The sequence below is a fragment of the Natrix helvetica genome (genome assembly GCF_964273705.1).
Source record: "Natrix helvetica genome assembly, chromosome: 1".
Taxonomy (NCBI): Eukaryota; Metazoa; Chordata; class Lepidosauria; order Squamata; family Natricidae; genus Natrix; species Natrix helvetica.
Genome location: NC_138548.1, coordinates 351,184,295 through 351,200,832, shown reverse-complemented (window position 1 = coordinate 351,200,832; position 16,538 = coordinate 351,184,295). Strand labels below are relative to the sequence as shown.

Below are 16,538 nucleotides of genomic sequence, written 5' to 3'. Positions count from 1 at the left end.
CCGAATGCCATAAGGAGGAAGGGCTCTCCCCTTGTGAGTATGAAAAGACTAACTTTTGGCAATGCAGAATAGACCCCAATGGTACAAAATGGGCCCCCAATGATATTTACAACTCATCCATTATGTGCCACTTGCTAAGGCCCACTCAGGTACCAATTTCTGGTATCAGACATACCAGACACAAACGAGCCAAAGTCACACCTACTAGTAAGGAATCCACTAAAAAGGACCTCCACACCCTTCAGGAACACATGTCAGCCTGGCTGACCAATTTCATGGGCAACCACGTGCAAGAGGAGGGGGAACATGCAGGTCCACCAGACAGGGCCTCACTTGATGAGGTCAAGAGAGCTTGGGCTAACTCAAATCTAACAGACTGATTGACTGATCAGGGTGGCATAGAAGAATAAAGGAAGATGAAGTAGCAAAAAGCTGAGGAAACTCTGCTTTAAGGGCTTTCAGAGATCCCCGCTTGACAAATAGGGATTTTCCCAAGGATTTGCCTATGGAGATCCCTTCTTTTATGGGAGTGTCACGCAGGCACCATCGTACAAATAGAAACAGGGCCGAAGGGTCTCTCCAACCAAGAAAGCGTCTGAGAATGTATGGAGCAGAGCTGCGGTTCTGGCATCAAAGAAGCTCACTTGTCCCCCTTCGCAGTTGAGAGAGATGCGGATCCTTGTGGGCTTCTCACTCAGGATCAGTGCTGAGCGTGCTGAAGGAGAGATGGCCATGTATTTCCCTTCATATTCCTCAAACTCCCAGCACCTGGTCTGCACATAAACATTTTTTAAGTTCAGTGGATCGTTGGCAACACCTACACACCATTTTTTTCTTTTTACAATAACTTCCCAGAAATGTCGCCCCGATGAGAACCTCTGACAGCCAAGGACATAAGGATTATATACAAATCCCTTGCTGTTTGGGACAGGATATGTTCCTTTAACTGGCTTAACTCCTGTGACACTTTTTTGATCTTTGGAGACATCAAGGCCAGGATTGGCTGTTTCTGGATCCAGAGTTACATTCACTGTAAGAGGGAAGGGAAGGAAGGAGGAAAAAACAAGAGCTTCAGCTTGAGGCCTAGTTTGTGTCTTCACCCCCAAGAACTTAACCCTAAGGCCTCTTGTGTGAATGGAGTTCAGCTTCCAAAAAAACCCTCTAGGACTGAAAGACTCGTTTTTTAAAACAACACCTAAGCCATTGTCTGGTCAAGAGTCCTCCAACTTTGGCAGCTGTGAGACTTGTGGACTTCAACTCCCAGAATTCCCTTGATGGGGCTGCTAGTCTCTAGGTCCTCTCTGCTCCCTTTTCTCCAAGCACTTGGGCTCCCCCACTGTCTTACTCCCATCCTCTGTTAACTGCTGGCCTCTTCAGTGCCCCTCTGGCCTTCTCCTTCCATTTACTTAGGTTACCTTCCCCACCTTCCATCTGCCTCCCTTTCAGTTGCCACTAAGCTGCATGCCTTTCAGGATCCATTCATTACCTGTATTGCTCTTGGCCCTTCCGCTAAGATCTTCATCTCCCTGACTCCACTGGTCAATTCACCTAGTCTCTAGTATCCCATGTGTCCCTCCCTCTGCTAATTGCCCTCCAGCTAGGCCATGCTGGCTGGAGAACTCTGGGAACTGAAGTCCACAAGTGGCCAAGGTTGAAGACCCCTGGCCAAGTCCTTCAAACACTTCATAGTGCTCAAATTCAAAATTCAATTTTTTAATTTGTTAGCCGCTTCCTCTCCGCAAGGGACTCGGGGCGGCGTACAATAAAAATATACATACATACATGTAGACATACAGGTACACACATATACATACATATAAATACATGGAGGAGGTAGTAATCAAACATATATCACATTAATAATAATAATAGAAAATTAAAATTAGCCATTAAAATATCCCATGATAAAATATAATCTAAAAAGGACTGTCAGGAGGAGGATAAACTACGGTTGAGCCAGGCCAGATAATTGAAAGAGGTGGGTCTTGAGCTTTACACGCAAGGAGCGGAGATCGGAAGTAATCCTGATGTCAAGGGGGAGGTCATTCCACAGGGCTGGGCCCATCACAGAGACGGCCCTGCTCCTGGGTGCTGCCCCCCCGACACTGTTTGGCAGACGGCACCCGGAGAAGTCCCTCTCTGTGTGAACGGATTGGTTGTAGGGATGTATGGGGCAGGATGCGATCCCGCAAATAACTAGGTCCTATAACTAGGTCCTATGCTCGAGCCTCCATGCATGCTCCAGCCTCCATGCATAATTCTCTTTAGCTATCTTCTTGCAAATGAGATTAATGGGATTGGGAGTGAAGGGTGATTGGCTTTGACTTCACTGATTTGGTGAGACAGCCAAGGTTGAACAGAGACTCTACCTGGAGCATTAATCCAGAGGATCAGGCAGAGCAAGAGGCTGCCATGTTTCAATTCTGAATTGGCAGAGTCAGAAGAATCCGCCTGAGGGAACTTGGGACATAGGAGGGAATGTGAGGAATCTCCCCCCTTTTCTCTACAAACATTAGGGTATCACAGACATGTACAAAAGGGGAGGATCTTGCACAGGAAACCTCAGTCTGATGGGCCTCAATGCGGAGGCAACCTTGGTCCTCCAACCTAGCTTCATAGGAATTCTATGTTTCTTTCAGTCCCAGGCCGGATTTCCAATTTGTTCAGATATTTCATTCTACACCAAGATTGACTTCCGTTTTCTAGATGATGTGTAGAATGGAACAGAGCAGAATGGAGGAGAGTGGAGTGAAGTGAAGTAGGCGTAAAGGAGTAGAACAGAACAGAACAAAAGCTTTATTTGGCCAAGTGTGATCAGACACACAAGGAATTTGTCTCCGCTGCATAAGCTCATATTTTATATATAAATAGGAATTCTTTATAAATCATAAAATCATTAAAGTTTACTGGATCATCATAGTCTTTAAGGTACCTAAACCTATATTTTCCTTTTCTGTTTATCTATTATGTTTCTCATAAAGTTACTGGCATCAGAACTTAAAATAGCAAGCGATTCCAATTCCTATAACTCATATTTACCTTTGTGTAGTTGAAGTCCACTTTCCAGAGTCTCTGGGGATGAAAAGGGAGGAATTCAGCATCTCATCACTGGAATTGGAGCATCAGAAGGGCCTCCCTTCAGATACCCCGGTTTGCTTTCCTTGGACTCAAATCAGGAAATAAGGAATATGGAAAGCCACAAGCCAGAATTTCATAGGTAGCTATATATATTCCATCAGGTATAAATATATTCTACTATATATGCCGTACACAGATAGTTCTCAACCATTTGTGTAGTGAAGTTACAGCGCCACTGACAAAAGTGATTTATGACCAGTTCTCACACTTACGACAGTTGCAGCCCCCCCAGTTACATGATCAAAATTTAGGCACTGGGAACCAGCTTGTATTTACGATGGTTGCAGCATCCCATGATTCTAGGATTGTCCTCCTCAACCTCCCTGAGGAGCTTCTGACAGGCAAAATCAATGCATGAAGCCAGATTCATTTATCAACCACAATTCACTTAACAACCGTGATTTTCTGAATAACTGTGGCAAAAACATTCGTAAAATGGGGCACTGTTCACTTAACAACTGCCTTGTTTAGCAACAGAAATGTTCAGCTGAACTGAGATCATAAGTCAAGAATCACCTGTATATATTCCATTATACTTAGTGGAAACTTATTGCTTCCCCAATGATCAGTGCATATGGATTTGAGATTCAAAGAATACAGGTTGTGTCAGTTTACATTCATAACTTCACCACTGATTCTGAAATTGATTCCTCTTTGATCCACGTGACACCAACTGAGAATCTCTCTTGGATGCTCAAAATGTCATCCAGCGTAAAACCCTGGTGGCTGTTTTTTACCTCTCCATTTTTTCATGGCACTTTTCAGAAGCACAGTGATATCACTGTAATCCCAGATTGTCCACTTCAGCTCTAGAAGTAAATCCACCGGATTCTCATATGTTTCCTTAGCCTGGTATCTGGCAAGACCGAATAACAGAATAAGAGTTGGAAGAGACCTTGTAGGTCATTTAGTCCAAACCCCCTTGCATACACACACACAAGTAGGAGACCCTACACTGTTTCTGACAAAAGGCACTCCAGTCTCTTCTTGAAAGCTTCCAGTGATGAAGCTCCCACAAGGTCTGAAGGAAAGCTATTGCAGTAGTTTATTCTCCTGAGTCAGAAAACTTCTCCTTATTTCTAGGTTGAATCTCTCCTCGATCACTTTACATCCATTATTCCTTGTCTGGCCTTCAGGTGCTTTGGAAAACAGATTGAACTCCTTCCTCTCTGTGACAGACACTCAAATATTGGAACACTGCTATCGTGTCTCCCCTGGTCCTTCTCTTCCCTAGATCAGCCATGCCCAGTTCCTGTAACCGTTATCAACCTGCCAATAGAAGAAGCTTTCTAAACCATCAGATGGTGCTTGAGGATTGGCTAGTGACAGGATCCATTCTGGGTTGGTCACCAGAGGTTTTTTCTTCTGAGCTTTCAGACTTGTGATGGATCATTGGTTGCCCTCTCCCCTCTTTGGAAGAGCTCTATAGGTCCCGCTGCCTCGAGAAAGTTCAAAACGTTCTTAAAGATCCATCTCATCCTGGAGACCCTTTTTTGAACTATTGCCATCTGGCAAATGGTACAGGACAATATAAACAAGGACGAATGGGCTGAAAAACAGCTTCTATCCAAGATTAGGAACGATGTTGAACTCTAATGTATAGTGCAATACTAATGCAGTATCAGGGGTTTTCAATTCAATTGTGTAGAATGTGAAGATGTGTGTTTTTGTATTAATATTATTATTATAAACTTTTACTCATTAAACATGAAACTCAGTCAACTGAATCAAGTCAATGGTTTTTGTGATACATTATTATTGTTGTTTTCTTTGTATGTTGTACACTGAAGATGGCATTTAATTTCATTGTACGAGGTTCAGTGAAAATAAATTTAAACTTAAAGGTAATGCAATGAAATATCAGTTAACATCTGTCACAGTGTCCCTATAATCACAGTTTGGGTGCTTGGAAACTGGCATGTATTTATGATACTTGCATTACTTGGAATAGCTTACAATCCTACAATGATACCTTGAAAACCATCAAACATCTGTCTCTTCTTGGGAAGGACTCAATAGGTGGATAAACATTCAAATTTCAATCTAAACATCAGGCTGACTGTGAAACCAACCATAATAATTGATCATATCAAATGTTGCTAATTATACTGTTCTCTAAGGTTGTCTGAGGAAAAAAGCCCTGATAACACATTATGTAACCTTTACATTCAAATACTGCTAAATAGAAACAGAACTTTCCAAAATAGGAAAGCTGCTGATCTCTGAGACTATAAAGGAAAGGGTGGATTTACTTACTTCTTCAAGATGCTTCCAATGTCCTGAAAATAAAAGGGACAAAGCATTGAAAGGAACCATTTCCTACGCATAAAATTAAATTCTTACATTCACAAAATAAATGAGTGCAAAATCAGACACTAACAAACATATAAACTACTTCCATTTTTTCAATGAAAAAAAAATCCCAATGCTCTTTTCCCCCCAGCTGTTCAACCTCTTTCGGAGAGGTATTGTTTTTACTTTTTTGCCTAAGAAAAATTATACCCCGGTTGAATCCAACACAATTATAATATTGGAAAAACAAAATAGTGCATCAACAGGATAAAAAAAATCCCCTGCATTTATACTTCCAGAATCAAGGCACTTTGGAAAATCCAAGTGGTTATAAAACTTTGTAGAAGGTCTTCAGTGTTGGGTTTCTCCTTGCCCTGGAGATTAAGGGGAGGGGGAGACCCTACAAACCACATCCCCTAATAGGGGATAGGAACCCTAAGCAGGCATTTTTAAAACTGTGATAAATATACAGAGACAGTGACCGGTACTTTGAATTCTTGCTTTTCGCATGTCCTGCTTTTTCTGTATTACATTATGTATCCCTAACATTAGCCGTTACAGGTAGTCCTTGGCTAAATAGTTCATTTAGTGACCATTCCTTTCCATAGAAAGAGTCAAAAAGATTTCTAAATGTGGAGTTGAAAAAAAGATTTTGAACTTGGTCGAGTGCAGCCAGAATCCTGCATGCAGACATGGAAAGATATATCAATCTCCACAAGAGAAGAATGGATGGAAAAAGTGATGGAGGTAGAAAAAATAACAAAATTGAGTCCTGCAATTAGATATGACCCATTGTTTCTACTTGGAAGCAGCTTTTAAACTTTGTGTTCGAGATTGAAACAAAATGAACTCTTGTTGCTTGATTTTCCTTATTAGACTCATCTGTTTTTTCTAGACATGGCTAATAATGACTAAATGTGCAAAAATAAAAAGTGGAGGCTGTAATTTTATTTTGCATTTTACTGTGCAGAAAAAAAGTTCAGAGAAACTTTTTTTCCTTTTTTCTTTATCCTAACCCTTTCCCATTCTTATCCTTCTCCATTTCCCTATTTTCTTTATTTTCATTTGTACTTTTCACTATTATAATATCGACTAAATTTATGAAAAAGGGAAAAAACGGAAAGAGTCAAAAAGAGTACTCTGTGGAAGGCACTACAGCCATCTCCCAATACTTGAATGGCTGTCATAGAGAAAAGGGCATCGATTTAGTCTCCATAGCACCCAAGGGCAGAACAAGAGGCACTGGGTGGAAGCTCATCACAAGGAGATCCAACCTAAAATAAGGAAGAATTTCCCGACAGTGACAAGTATTTATCAGTGGAACAGCTTCCCTCCCTGAGTTCTGGGTGCTCCATCACTGGAGGATTCCAATAACAGTTTGGACAACCATGTTTTTGGGATGGTATTAGGACTCCTGCCTTGGGCAGAGAAGACCTCCAAGGTCCCTTCCAGCCCTAGGATTCTATGATCTCCACTTCCTGCCTGACCTGTAAGAGTTTGCTGGATGGTTGCTGAAACTTCTCTTCTATCTCCTGGATGAGATGGTCAAGAGAGCAGAGTTCCTCCATGTGCTTGGCTAAATACTCCTCCTTTCTTGCCGTAATCTCCTTCTCTGTTTCTTCCATTCTAGTCAATAGAAGCTTCTCCTTTGTTTCTAACCAGAGTTGTAGCTCTCTGAATTCAGACACTACATTTTCTCTCACTTGTTTGATGAGTTCCTAGAACAAAAAAGAGAAAAAGTGTAGGGTTAATTGATTAATCAGTAGTTAGCAAACCACATTGATTAAAACAGTCAAAATCCACATTCCCTCCTCTCTTAATCCTTTGGCTTAATCTCTTATGCTTACAAAAAGAGACAATGGAATGTACACATAGACATCACATTCCATGCAGCAAAATATTAACTAGTAGAGAGTCATGAAGTGCCCATGAAATGATCATGAGGTGTCCATGAGGAAAGCATGCATTTTTAAACCAATAGTTGCCAAGTGTATTTTCTGTCCAATGAGCTTTTACTATTCTGAAAAGTTTGACAATAAAAGGGAGCCCCGAACAATGTTCTGGGTGGGTGCCCTTCGAGGTTCCTTCCATCGGGTGGCCTTCCCAGCACAACCTTACTCCTGTCTGCGTCTGCTTTTCTACGTCACCAACATCTGGTGACCCCGACGTGATGCCCTCCTACTCATTCGGCCGGACGAGCCTAGGTGCACCACAGCGAACTTCGCTTGAATTTCGCTCCCAATTTTTCGTGAGTATGAAGGGGGAACTGTCAGCTCCGCAGAAGGTTCATGCAACAAAGCTGCAGTAATGAAGTGACAGGAGTTAGTCTACGTAAGTTAGAAAACTTAGTAGGTGAAATAGGTTGTCAATGTCCCTGGTATCCCGAGGCTGGAACTTGGGAATTAGGGGACTGGATAAAAATTGGAAAACAATTTCATATTTATTGTTGTGGAAACAATGCAGGGATAGAGAAGATGGGGAATATAAATTCGACTTCAAGGCACCCTCCTCTTCGCTCTAATCCCTCCCAGAGGAGGAATTTGCTCTCCCTCCTTATTTTCAACTAGCTTTACTGGCTGCAAATACATTGAGGCCAGTAGAACCTAGTTCCCTTACTGCTCCAATATAAATTGTCTCTACAAAGGAGCGAATTGGAGCAGTTCGAGCAGGATTTCTAGAAGAAGAAGAAAAGAAATCTCACAGGACAAGAACTTGCAGGAGGGCTTCAAGCCTTCCCAGTGGGACAAACAGTTTCTAATGGTTATAAAGGTGAATACAAAGTGGCAAGCCCGGCTAGGACGAAGTGAGCCCCACATCTGAGCGGGATCATGGGAAGCGGTAGCTCGCGGGTGGCCACGGAAAACCCCCTAGGGGAGCTGTTGGGGGCCTGGACGAAAAGGCAAATGCCTGTCCTGGCCAGAATGAAAAGAAAGGAAGCAAAACAGATATGTAGAAAAATGAGCTTTGCTGAAAGATGATGCAGGAAAATTAATTTGGCTATATAAAGGTACTTATATAGGGGTTGCCACAAAGAAGAGGGAGTCAAACTATTCTCCAAGGCACCTGAGGATAGAACAAGAAGCAATGAATGGAAACTAATCAAGGAGAGAAGCAACCTGGACCTAATGAAAAGAAGGACTAGGGGAGACATGATAGCAGTGTTCCAATATCTCAGGGGTTGCCACAAAGAAGAAGGAGTCAAACTATTCTCCAAGGCACCTGAGGGCAGAACAAGAAGCAATGGGTGGAAACTAATCAAGGGGAGAAGCAACTTAGAACTGAGGAGAAACTTCCTGACAGTTAGAACAATTAATCAGTGGAACAGAAAATGCCTCCAGAAGTTGTGAATGCCCCAACACGGGAAGTCTTTAAGAAGATGTTGGATAGCCATTTGTCTGAAACTGTATAGGGTTTCCTGCCTAGGCAGGGGGTTGGACTAGAAGACCTCCAAGGTCCCTTCCAACTCTACTATTGTATTGTATTGTATTGTATTGTATTGTGTAAAAGAAAAGGGAAAATGTTGTGGTTTCTTCTTTTTTTCTCTTGTCTGTCTCTTTCTGTGTCTTCTATGCAACCACGTGGTTTGTTTGCTAAGAATTGAGCCTTCCCTCATTTAACAGATTTGTGCTGGGAATGACTAGGATGTGTAAACCTGAGAGGTTTCTTTTCCCCCCCTCTTATTTTCTCCTTGTCTTTGTGTAAATGTGTATGTCTAAGACTTTGTGCACCCTCAAGGTAATTTTAACTAAAATGTCTCCAATCCGAAAAGACAAGAATTCTAAATTGTTCAAAGAAAGAAAAGAGTAAACTGGGACAAATTGTCTTTTGGGCCCAGAAAACTGAGTGAAGGGGGTTGGGAATCTTTGCTTTGCATCTGTTTTGGCCAGCAGAAACAGAGTAAAGAGAATTTTTTTTCCTTCCTTCCTTCCCTATAACTTAAAGTAACCACCCAGGAAATGTTTTAAATTCATTTGCAAGAAAAGTTTCATCCTTGCATTTATTGTATGTCTAAATGATTTTACCTGTTCATTTCTTTCCTGAAGCATGTGAATCCAGACTCCATTTCTCATCTGTGATATCCCCATAATGTTTATCTGTTTATCTGTTTAGTAACTGAGGTTTTATTTTTCACACTCTGCCTGCAAGCTATCTACCCCCCCACGCCCCTCCCTTACCTCTAATCCTCCAACAATGCCTTTTCTGTGGGGGAGGGAACCTTGTTCTCATGTGTTTCAGCCCTAGAAGATTGTACTCTTCAGGTGAGTATAGATTTTTTTCCCTTTTGGGGGGAGGAGGAGAGTGTTGCCTTGTGTGTGCATGTATGAAATGAAGGAAATTCCTATTAAAGGTTTGCCTTCAACCTGAGTAAAAAAGAACCTCTGCACATTTATCTGGCCAACCTACTCTATTGGTCCTAAAGTAAAAACCTGGCTTCCAGAAGACAGTTTTGATTTAGATTTTGTCAACAAATTTGCTGATTTTCTGGCCACCATCAGATGAATCAAGGGCCCCACCCAGATGCAAACGATGTGTTAATGAAGGTCTCCATACATCTTGGTCTTTAAAAATATGCCAGCATGTGCTGGGAGCGCCAACCTAGAACCCTGGCTGAATGCAAACAATGTGTGGACAAACATCTCTGTACATTGTTTCTATACATCTTGATATTTAAAAATGCCAGCGCGTGCTGGGATATCAAGATAGAATTTAGATCTTTAAAAATTAGCCAGCGTCTGTTGGCAGATCCAACTTAATTAGAAACGAACACCCCAGGGCAGAGACAGGCATTAACTATCTAGTGCTTAAGGAGATAGAACAGCTGGGTCACTTCAAGCAAAAGTAAGAAATTTAGCAGGTAACACAAAGGTAATGCCTGTCTGAATGGAAGACCTAGGTAATTGGACTTGATTAATTTGATGTAATGTCTGTTAAGAAATTCTTAGGTGTGCATCTAGGTGTGAACCTCCCCCAGGCCTGAAAGTGTTGTTCCATGGTGTTTGTGCATGTATGTGTGTGTGTGTGATGATTTCCAGACCTGGAGGGAAGTTGAGATCCTTAAATAATAGAAAATGGAGCTCATTGGCTTATGTACAGCTCCCTGAAGTAATTGTAATAACTGCTTTGCATGAAGAAAGAATGAAATGGGATTTTTGTATGTGAAATTAATGATTGCAGTGCAAATGTGAGTATGTTGATGGTAAAAGTTGGTATGAATGTAGTTTGATTCTCTTTCATATATAGAAACAGTAAGTTGCAAGGTTTTTTAATGGTATGTGTGTGTATGCATGTGTGTTATCATTTCCAAACCTGAAAGGAGGGTGAGATCCTCTAATAAAAGAAAATGAAGCTTGATGGCTTGTGAAAAAAGCTTCCTGAAATACTTATGATTGGTTGGCATGAGCAAGCATGAAGGTCTGATTGCAGTATGAATGTGAGTATATGTCCCTGATGCCCCAGGGAGTGAAAAGGGATCCAGCTGCGTGAATTCCCCCCCCCCCCTCTTCCTTCTGGGTCATTCCTTGGAGGGAAGCAGGAAAGGCGGGGAGAATGAGTGTCTGTTCATTTTTACCATGAGTGTGTGTATGAAACGCCCCAGTGATACCTGTGAATGCCTCTGTGCATTCCCCCCCCTCCTTCTTTCCCTCCTTCCTTTTGGGTCATTAAAGGAGGCTAAAAAAATTTCTGCTCACTTTCACTATTTTTTTCCTCTCTCTTCTGAGAAATGTAAAGTAAATGGGTGATCTGTTGTGATCTGTCATCTGCATATAAAAGTTATGCAGTTACATCTCTTTGTCTGCTCTGAATACAATTTTGGTTTTTTTTCTTTTCTCCTGGAAATATCTTCATGTTACAATTGATAATTTCATTTGGGCTACTCCGCAAAAAGGAGAGGCCACAACACATATTATAAGTCATTGTATTAGGACATTTGCTGTTATGGGCCTACACTCTACTTTAAAAACAGATAATGGTCCAGCATATTGTAGTAAACTCTTTGCTGAATTTTGTGAGAAATGGCAAGTTAAACACATTTTTGGCATTCCCTATAATTCCACAGAGCAGGCTATTGTAGAACGAGCTAATCATACTCTAACATCAGCTTTGGAAAAACATAAAAAAAAAGAAAGAAAAAACAGGGGGAAATCCTGTAGGCCTTCCTGAGAAACAGGAATGGCTGAACAAAGTTCTATTCACACTAAATCAATATAAAAATTTTATCTATCTTAATATAAAAAATTTATCTACTCCAGTGGATAATCATTTTGGCCATAGAACGAGTCATCCTCAGCCAAAAGTAATGTATAGATTGTTATCTAACCCTGAATGGAATGGTCCGGTTCCTCTGTTAACATGGGGATGAGGATATGCTGCTGTGTTTGCTCCAACAGGACCTGTGTGGATTCCAGCGTGGTGTGAAAAACCTTGGAGAGACATAATCCAACTTGGGGACAGATTAAGGCTTTGTCTGCTCAAGCTAGTCAGCTCTTGCAAGATCAAAACGTGGAACCAACACCAAAGAACTTTTTAGTGGCTGCTTTTTCTTGCCTAAATGCGAACTCTCTCACTATTGTAGTGTGTCTATTTTATACATGTCTTTTCCCTCCATCTTTGGCAACGATATCGCCACAGGACGGCATTCCAGAACAAGGACTTTGGGACCAAAATCGTTTTTTGTGGGATGTTCAAAATGTTTCAAGAATAGTTAACAGAACTGACTGTTGGATTTGTATGCATGTTCCTACACACACAAAAGGAGGACTCATGGTACATGCAGTGCCTTTTAACAAAACTGGCTGGATACAACATCCTTGGATAAGATGGAATACTGAAAAATGAACATAATAGCTATACAACTTTAGCGATTGGAAGTAGAATTCAGGAGAAGGCAACATATTGTTGGGAATATACTAACACCACTAGAATAAGAATACTTTGTATGTAGGAAAATATCCATATTGTGACAAAACATTTGTGTTGTACAACCCCATAACATGTAATGACTCACATTTGAATCAAACCTTTGTTGAACATCTTACAAATTATACTGAATTTGGCTGTACAAATCAAATCACAGGAGGTTGTCCGATAGCACAGGGGTGTCCTACTATATTACAAAGCATCGAAACAAATGGTTTACACTTATGAAATTTAGTAACAGCTATGGTTAAATAATTGGTATCAGAAAATAATCACACCACAAATACATTAGATAACATCTGGATGTTATGTGGAAGAAGAGCGTATCAACGTATTCCTGCATGCTGGTCTGGTCAATGTACATTAGGATATATTGCTCCCTATATTATAATAACAGATCGTCCACCAAAGGGAAGACTGAGAAATCGCAGAGAATCATGTTAATTTGTTGCTGTTGCTGCATTCAACATTAATAACAATGTTTCGGCCCAGAATTTGACCTCATAGACGCAACGAAATGTATGCGTGCAAATTGTTAAAACAAAATGAATTAAAATAAAAGAAAGGAGGAAATGTAGGGTTAATTGATTAATCAGTAGTTAGCAAACCACATTGATTAAATCAGTCAAAATCCACATTCCCTACTCTCTTAATCCTTTGGCTTAATCTCTTATGCTTACAAAAAGAGACAATGGAATGTACACATCGACATCACATTCCATGCAGCAAAATATTAACTAGTAGAGAGTCATGAAGTGCCCATGAAGTGATCATGAGGTGTCCAAGAGGAAAGCATGCATTTGTAAACCAATAGTTGCCAAGTGTATTTTCTGTCCAATGAGCTTTTACTATTCTGAGAAGTTTGACAATAAAAGGGAGCCCCAAACAATGTTCTGGGTGGGTGCCCTTCGAGGTGCCTTCCATCGGGTGGCCTTCCCAGCACAACCTTACTCCTGTCTGCGTCTGCTTTTCTACGTCACCAACAAAAAGCAAAAGACAAACTTTTATTTTAATTATTTTACTTATTTTTATTGTTGTAATAATGAAATGGATTCCTTGAAGAATCCAGGTGGGAGAATTTCCTAAGGAGAAAAAAACCCCTTTTGATATTTAAAAAAGGTTTCTAAAAATAAAGGAAAAGGCTCCAGTTTAAATGATCTCTCATGAAAATTTTCTTGGCAATCAGGGATTTCAAAAAAGGAGACAGAAAAATGTTTGACTTCACAATGTTTTCCATAAGATGAAATATTAAGCAAGCATAAAACACAACTCATGGGACAGATGCACTTAACCCAAATGTGACTCATTCAGCCAATGGTGACATCTAAGTCCTCAGGTTAAGAACAAGTTCTCTGCCCTAACACCGTCTTTATCTTGAATTTCCTCTAAGTCAGAACTTGTACTAAAACATAGGCTGCCTATTATTAAAGGTGGCGGATGGGGTTCTCCTTCCTATTGGCTCAGAAGCTCCTCACCATTGGATCCATACTTACAAGCATCTCCTGCACTTTTTCCTCTGTGTCTCTTTTGTATGTAGCTATTTTTTCTTTCTGCTCCTGAGCCTTCAGGCAATCTTCCACCTTCAGCTGAAGAGAAAATACAAGTTTTGAGTTTCTTTTCCATACAGAATTACATCGGAGGAAAGACCCAGTTAGCGGATACAGTATATTCAATCGTCATAAATACATGACAGTTGGCAAATGTCCAAATTTTTATCATGAGACCACAGAATGCCTGCAATAAGTGTGAAAAATATGTCACTTTTTTCATTGATGTTGTAACTTCGAACAGTCACTAAACAAATGGTTCTAAGTCGAGGACTACCTGCAAGGGCATTAAAGGGAGCAGCTTGAGTCTCCTGGTTGCACTCATCCCAGAAGCATCACTGAGAAATGAAAGTTTGGGCTGACCCAGCAGGAATGTTTTTGGGGCCTCTACTAAGATTTTGGAAGACTCCATGACAATTTTGCTCTAGAGCAAATGTGGAAAGGGAGCCTATTTCTCCCTACAGGCAATTTCCGTTGCTAAGCAAGATGGGGACACTGCAACCATCATAAATCGATGCTGTTTGCCAATCGTCCCAATTTTGATCAGTTACCACAGAGATGCTACAATGGTCGTAATTATGAAAATTTGTCATAAGTCACTTTTTTCAATGGAGGTAACTTTGAACAGTCAGGAAACAAATGGTTGTAAGTCGAGGAGTATTGCAAATCTAAAGCTATTATTAAAGGAATGGCTGAGGCAGAAACTGGCAGATGAGCGTAATAAGACCAGTAAGGAATGGGGGGAAACTGCTGCCTAGGAACAAGGAAGTTACAAGTAAAAAGGACTCCATTAGAAGAATGCTAAGGCACATGGAGGAAAACTTTGGTAACTTCTAGCTAATTATAATAATAAAACACAAAGCACTTTTGATAAGACAGCTTCTTAGATAAATATGCAGTGTATGAGGAATGAGGGTAAAATACACCAGGACAAGAAATCAAAAGAAACACCTGGCAAGGAACCAATGATTAATTCTTATGGGGTCTTTGCTCCTTTAGCTGCTGAGACTCTTTTGTTGAAGTACTCCAAGAAAAGTCCCTTGAAAGGCCTCTCCAGTCTGATTCTGATTGGCATCTGCGCCAGGCTAAACCCAGTTTGCCGACAACAGGGGAAGCAGGTAAAGTGATCTCAGGATGGCCAGGAAGATCAAGGATCTGGACGCCCCTCCGCAGCGATTCCTCCTGGCTGACTCCTACCTGGTATTCCTGGAAAGCCTCCTCCGCAGGGATCACCCAGTGGCCCTGGTGCTCTTTGGATCGTCGGTTGCAGACCACGCAGATGAGGGTCTCGTGGTCCTTACAAAAGAGCTTGAGGGGCTCATGGTGCTTCGGGCAGAAGCTCCCTCCTTCCTCGCCCGAAGTCCCTCCACATCGCCTGGCTACTTCAGCCAGCCGCGCCAGCTGCCTGTTGGGGAGGAGGCTGCGGGGCGCGGAGGTCTGTCTGCACTGGGGGCAGGAAGCCTCCGATTCCGACGCCCCCCAACTGCGGGTCAGGCAGTCCCGGCAGAAGTTGTGGCCGCACTTCGGGATGAGCACGGGGTCCCTGAAGAAGTCCAGGCAAATGGAGCAGGTGGTTTCTTCCAGGAAATCCTGCAAGGACCCTTCGGTCGCCATCGCCGCCTCCTCCGCCGGGAGAAAGAAAATGAAAGTTAAGTTTCGTTTCTTTACCTGCAAATCAGGTGAGGTGACCGTCCTTGGACTCTGCCCAGTTGGGAAACCGAGATGATTTGTTGTTCCTGTTGCGGTCAGCTTCGCTGGCTTCTTAAAGGAAAAAGGGAGTGTTTTGAAAAGAAGAAATTGGAAATTAGCCAAGAGCCACGGGACGGATCCCCGATCAATTCTTATTGGCCCAATAACGCAGTTAAAGGCAAAATTGTTTTAAAAAAACTGGAGAGAAGCAAGCGTCCATGAGACGGGATTCCCATCAATTACAATTGATCCCAGTGGGGGAAGGATCTATACATTTGTATAAAGCAGTGGTTTTCACTAAAGGAGAAGGTGGGACGAGGTGAGATAACAAGAAATATCATCGAATAAACATTTTAGTAATAATTCTACAATTTGTTCTCTTGTTCTCTAGCTGTCCCTATTCCTAAGCCTTGGCTAATGAATGCCCCAGGAGTTACCTAATACACATTTCATTTGCTCAACTTGTAGCTGAGGTCTGCAAGTTGTCTTAACTATCTGTAATTGCTACAAGCTTTACACATGCAAATTTCCTGTTGATAAGCGTTCTTGCCCCCAGAATTACAGGCTTCCTGATTTACTTTCAAGTGTGTGCCATGACCTTGCTTTAGGAGCCAGCCCATCAAGTGTACCTAACTTACGTTTATACTTATACCTGTTATCTTTTACATGTTTGACAAACTAAATAAATAAATAAAATAAATAAAATCACATACTGACTTAACCTAAGCTCTTAACAAAGTTACTAAGAGCTGGCAGGGAACCTCAGGAGAGGGGAGGAAGAAAAGCTGACAAGCCATAATAGAAAGGTAACATTGGTTCTCAGGTGTGAGCAAATGCTACGACTTCAGTCTGGAGGGAGGAATGCCATTTCAGATTCCTCATCAAACCAATAAGACTGTGGCAATGATTGATGAAAAGATGATATTGATGGCAATGGGAGACTGTCCTGAACTC

At 41.5% G+C, this 16,538-nt stretch overlaps 1 protein-coding gene across 1 annotated transcript; it reads right to left on the bottom strand.

Moving 5' to 3' along the window:
* Positions 1-388: 388 nt before the first annotated feature.
* On the bottom strand, positions 389-15,509 carry LOC309385242 (E3 ubiquitin-protein ligase TRIM39-like; the record flags this gene model as incomplete). Its single annotated transcript, XM_081939474.1, has 7 exons — positions 389-1,030; positions 3,040-3,072; positions 3,876-3,994; positions 5,395-5,417; positions 6,918-7,148; positions 13,842-13,934; positions 15,093-15,509. 7 exons carry the CDS (start codon positions 15,507-15,509, stop codon positions 522-524), a joined length of 1,425 nt encoding a protein of 474 aa, XP_081795600.1. The 3' UTR covers positions 389-521.
* Positions 15,510-16,538: the final 1,029 nt, after the last annotated feature.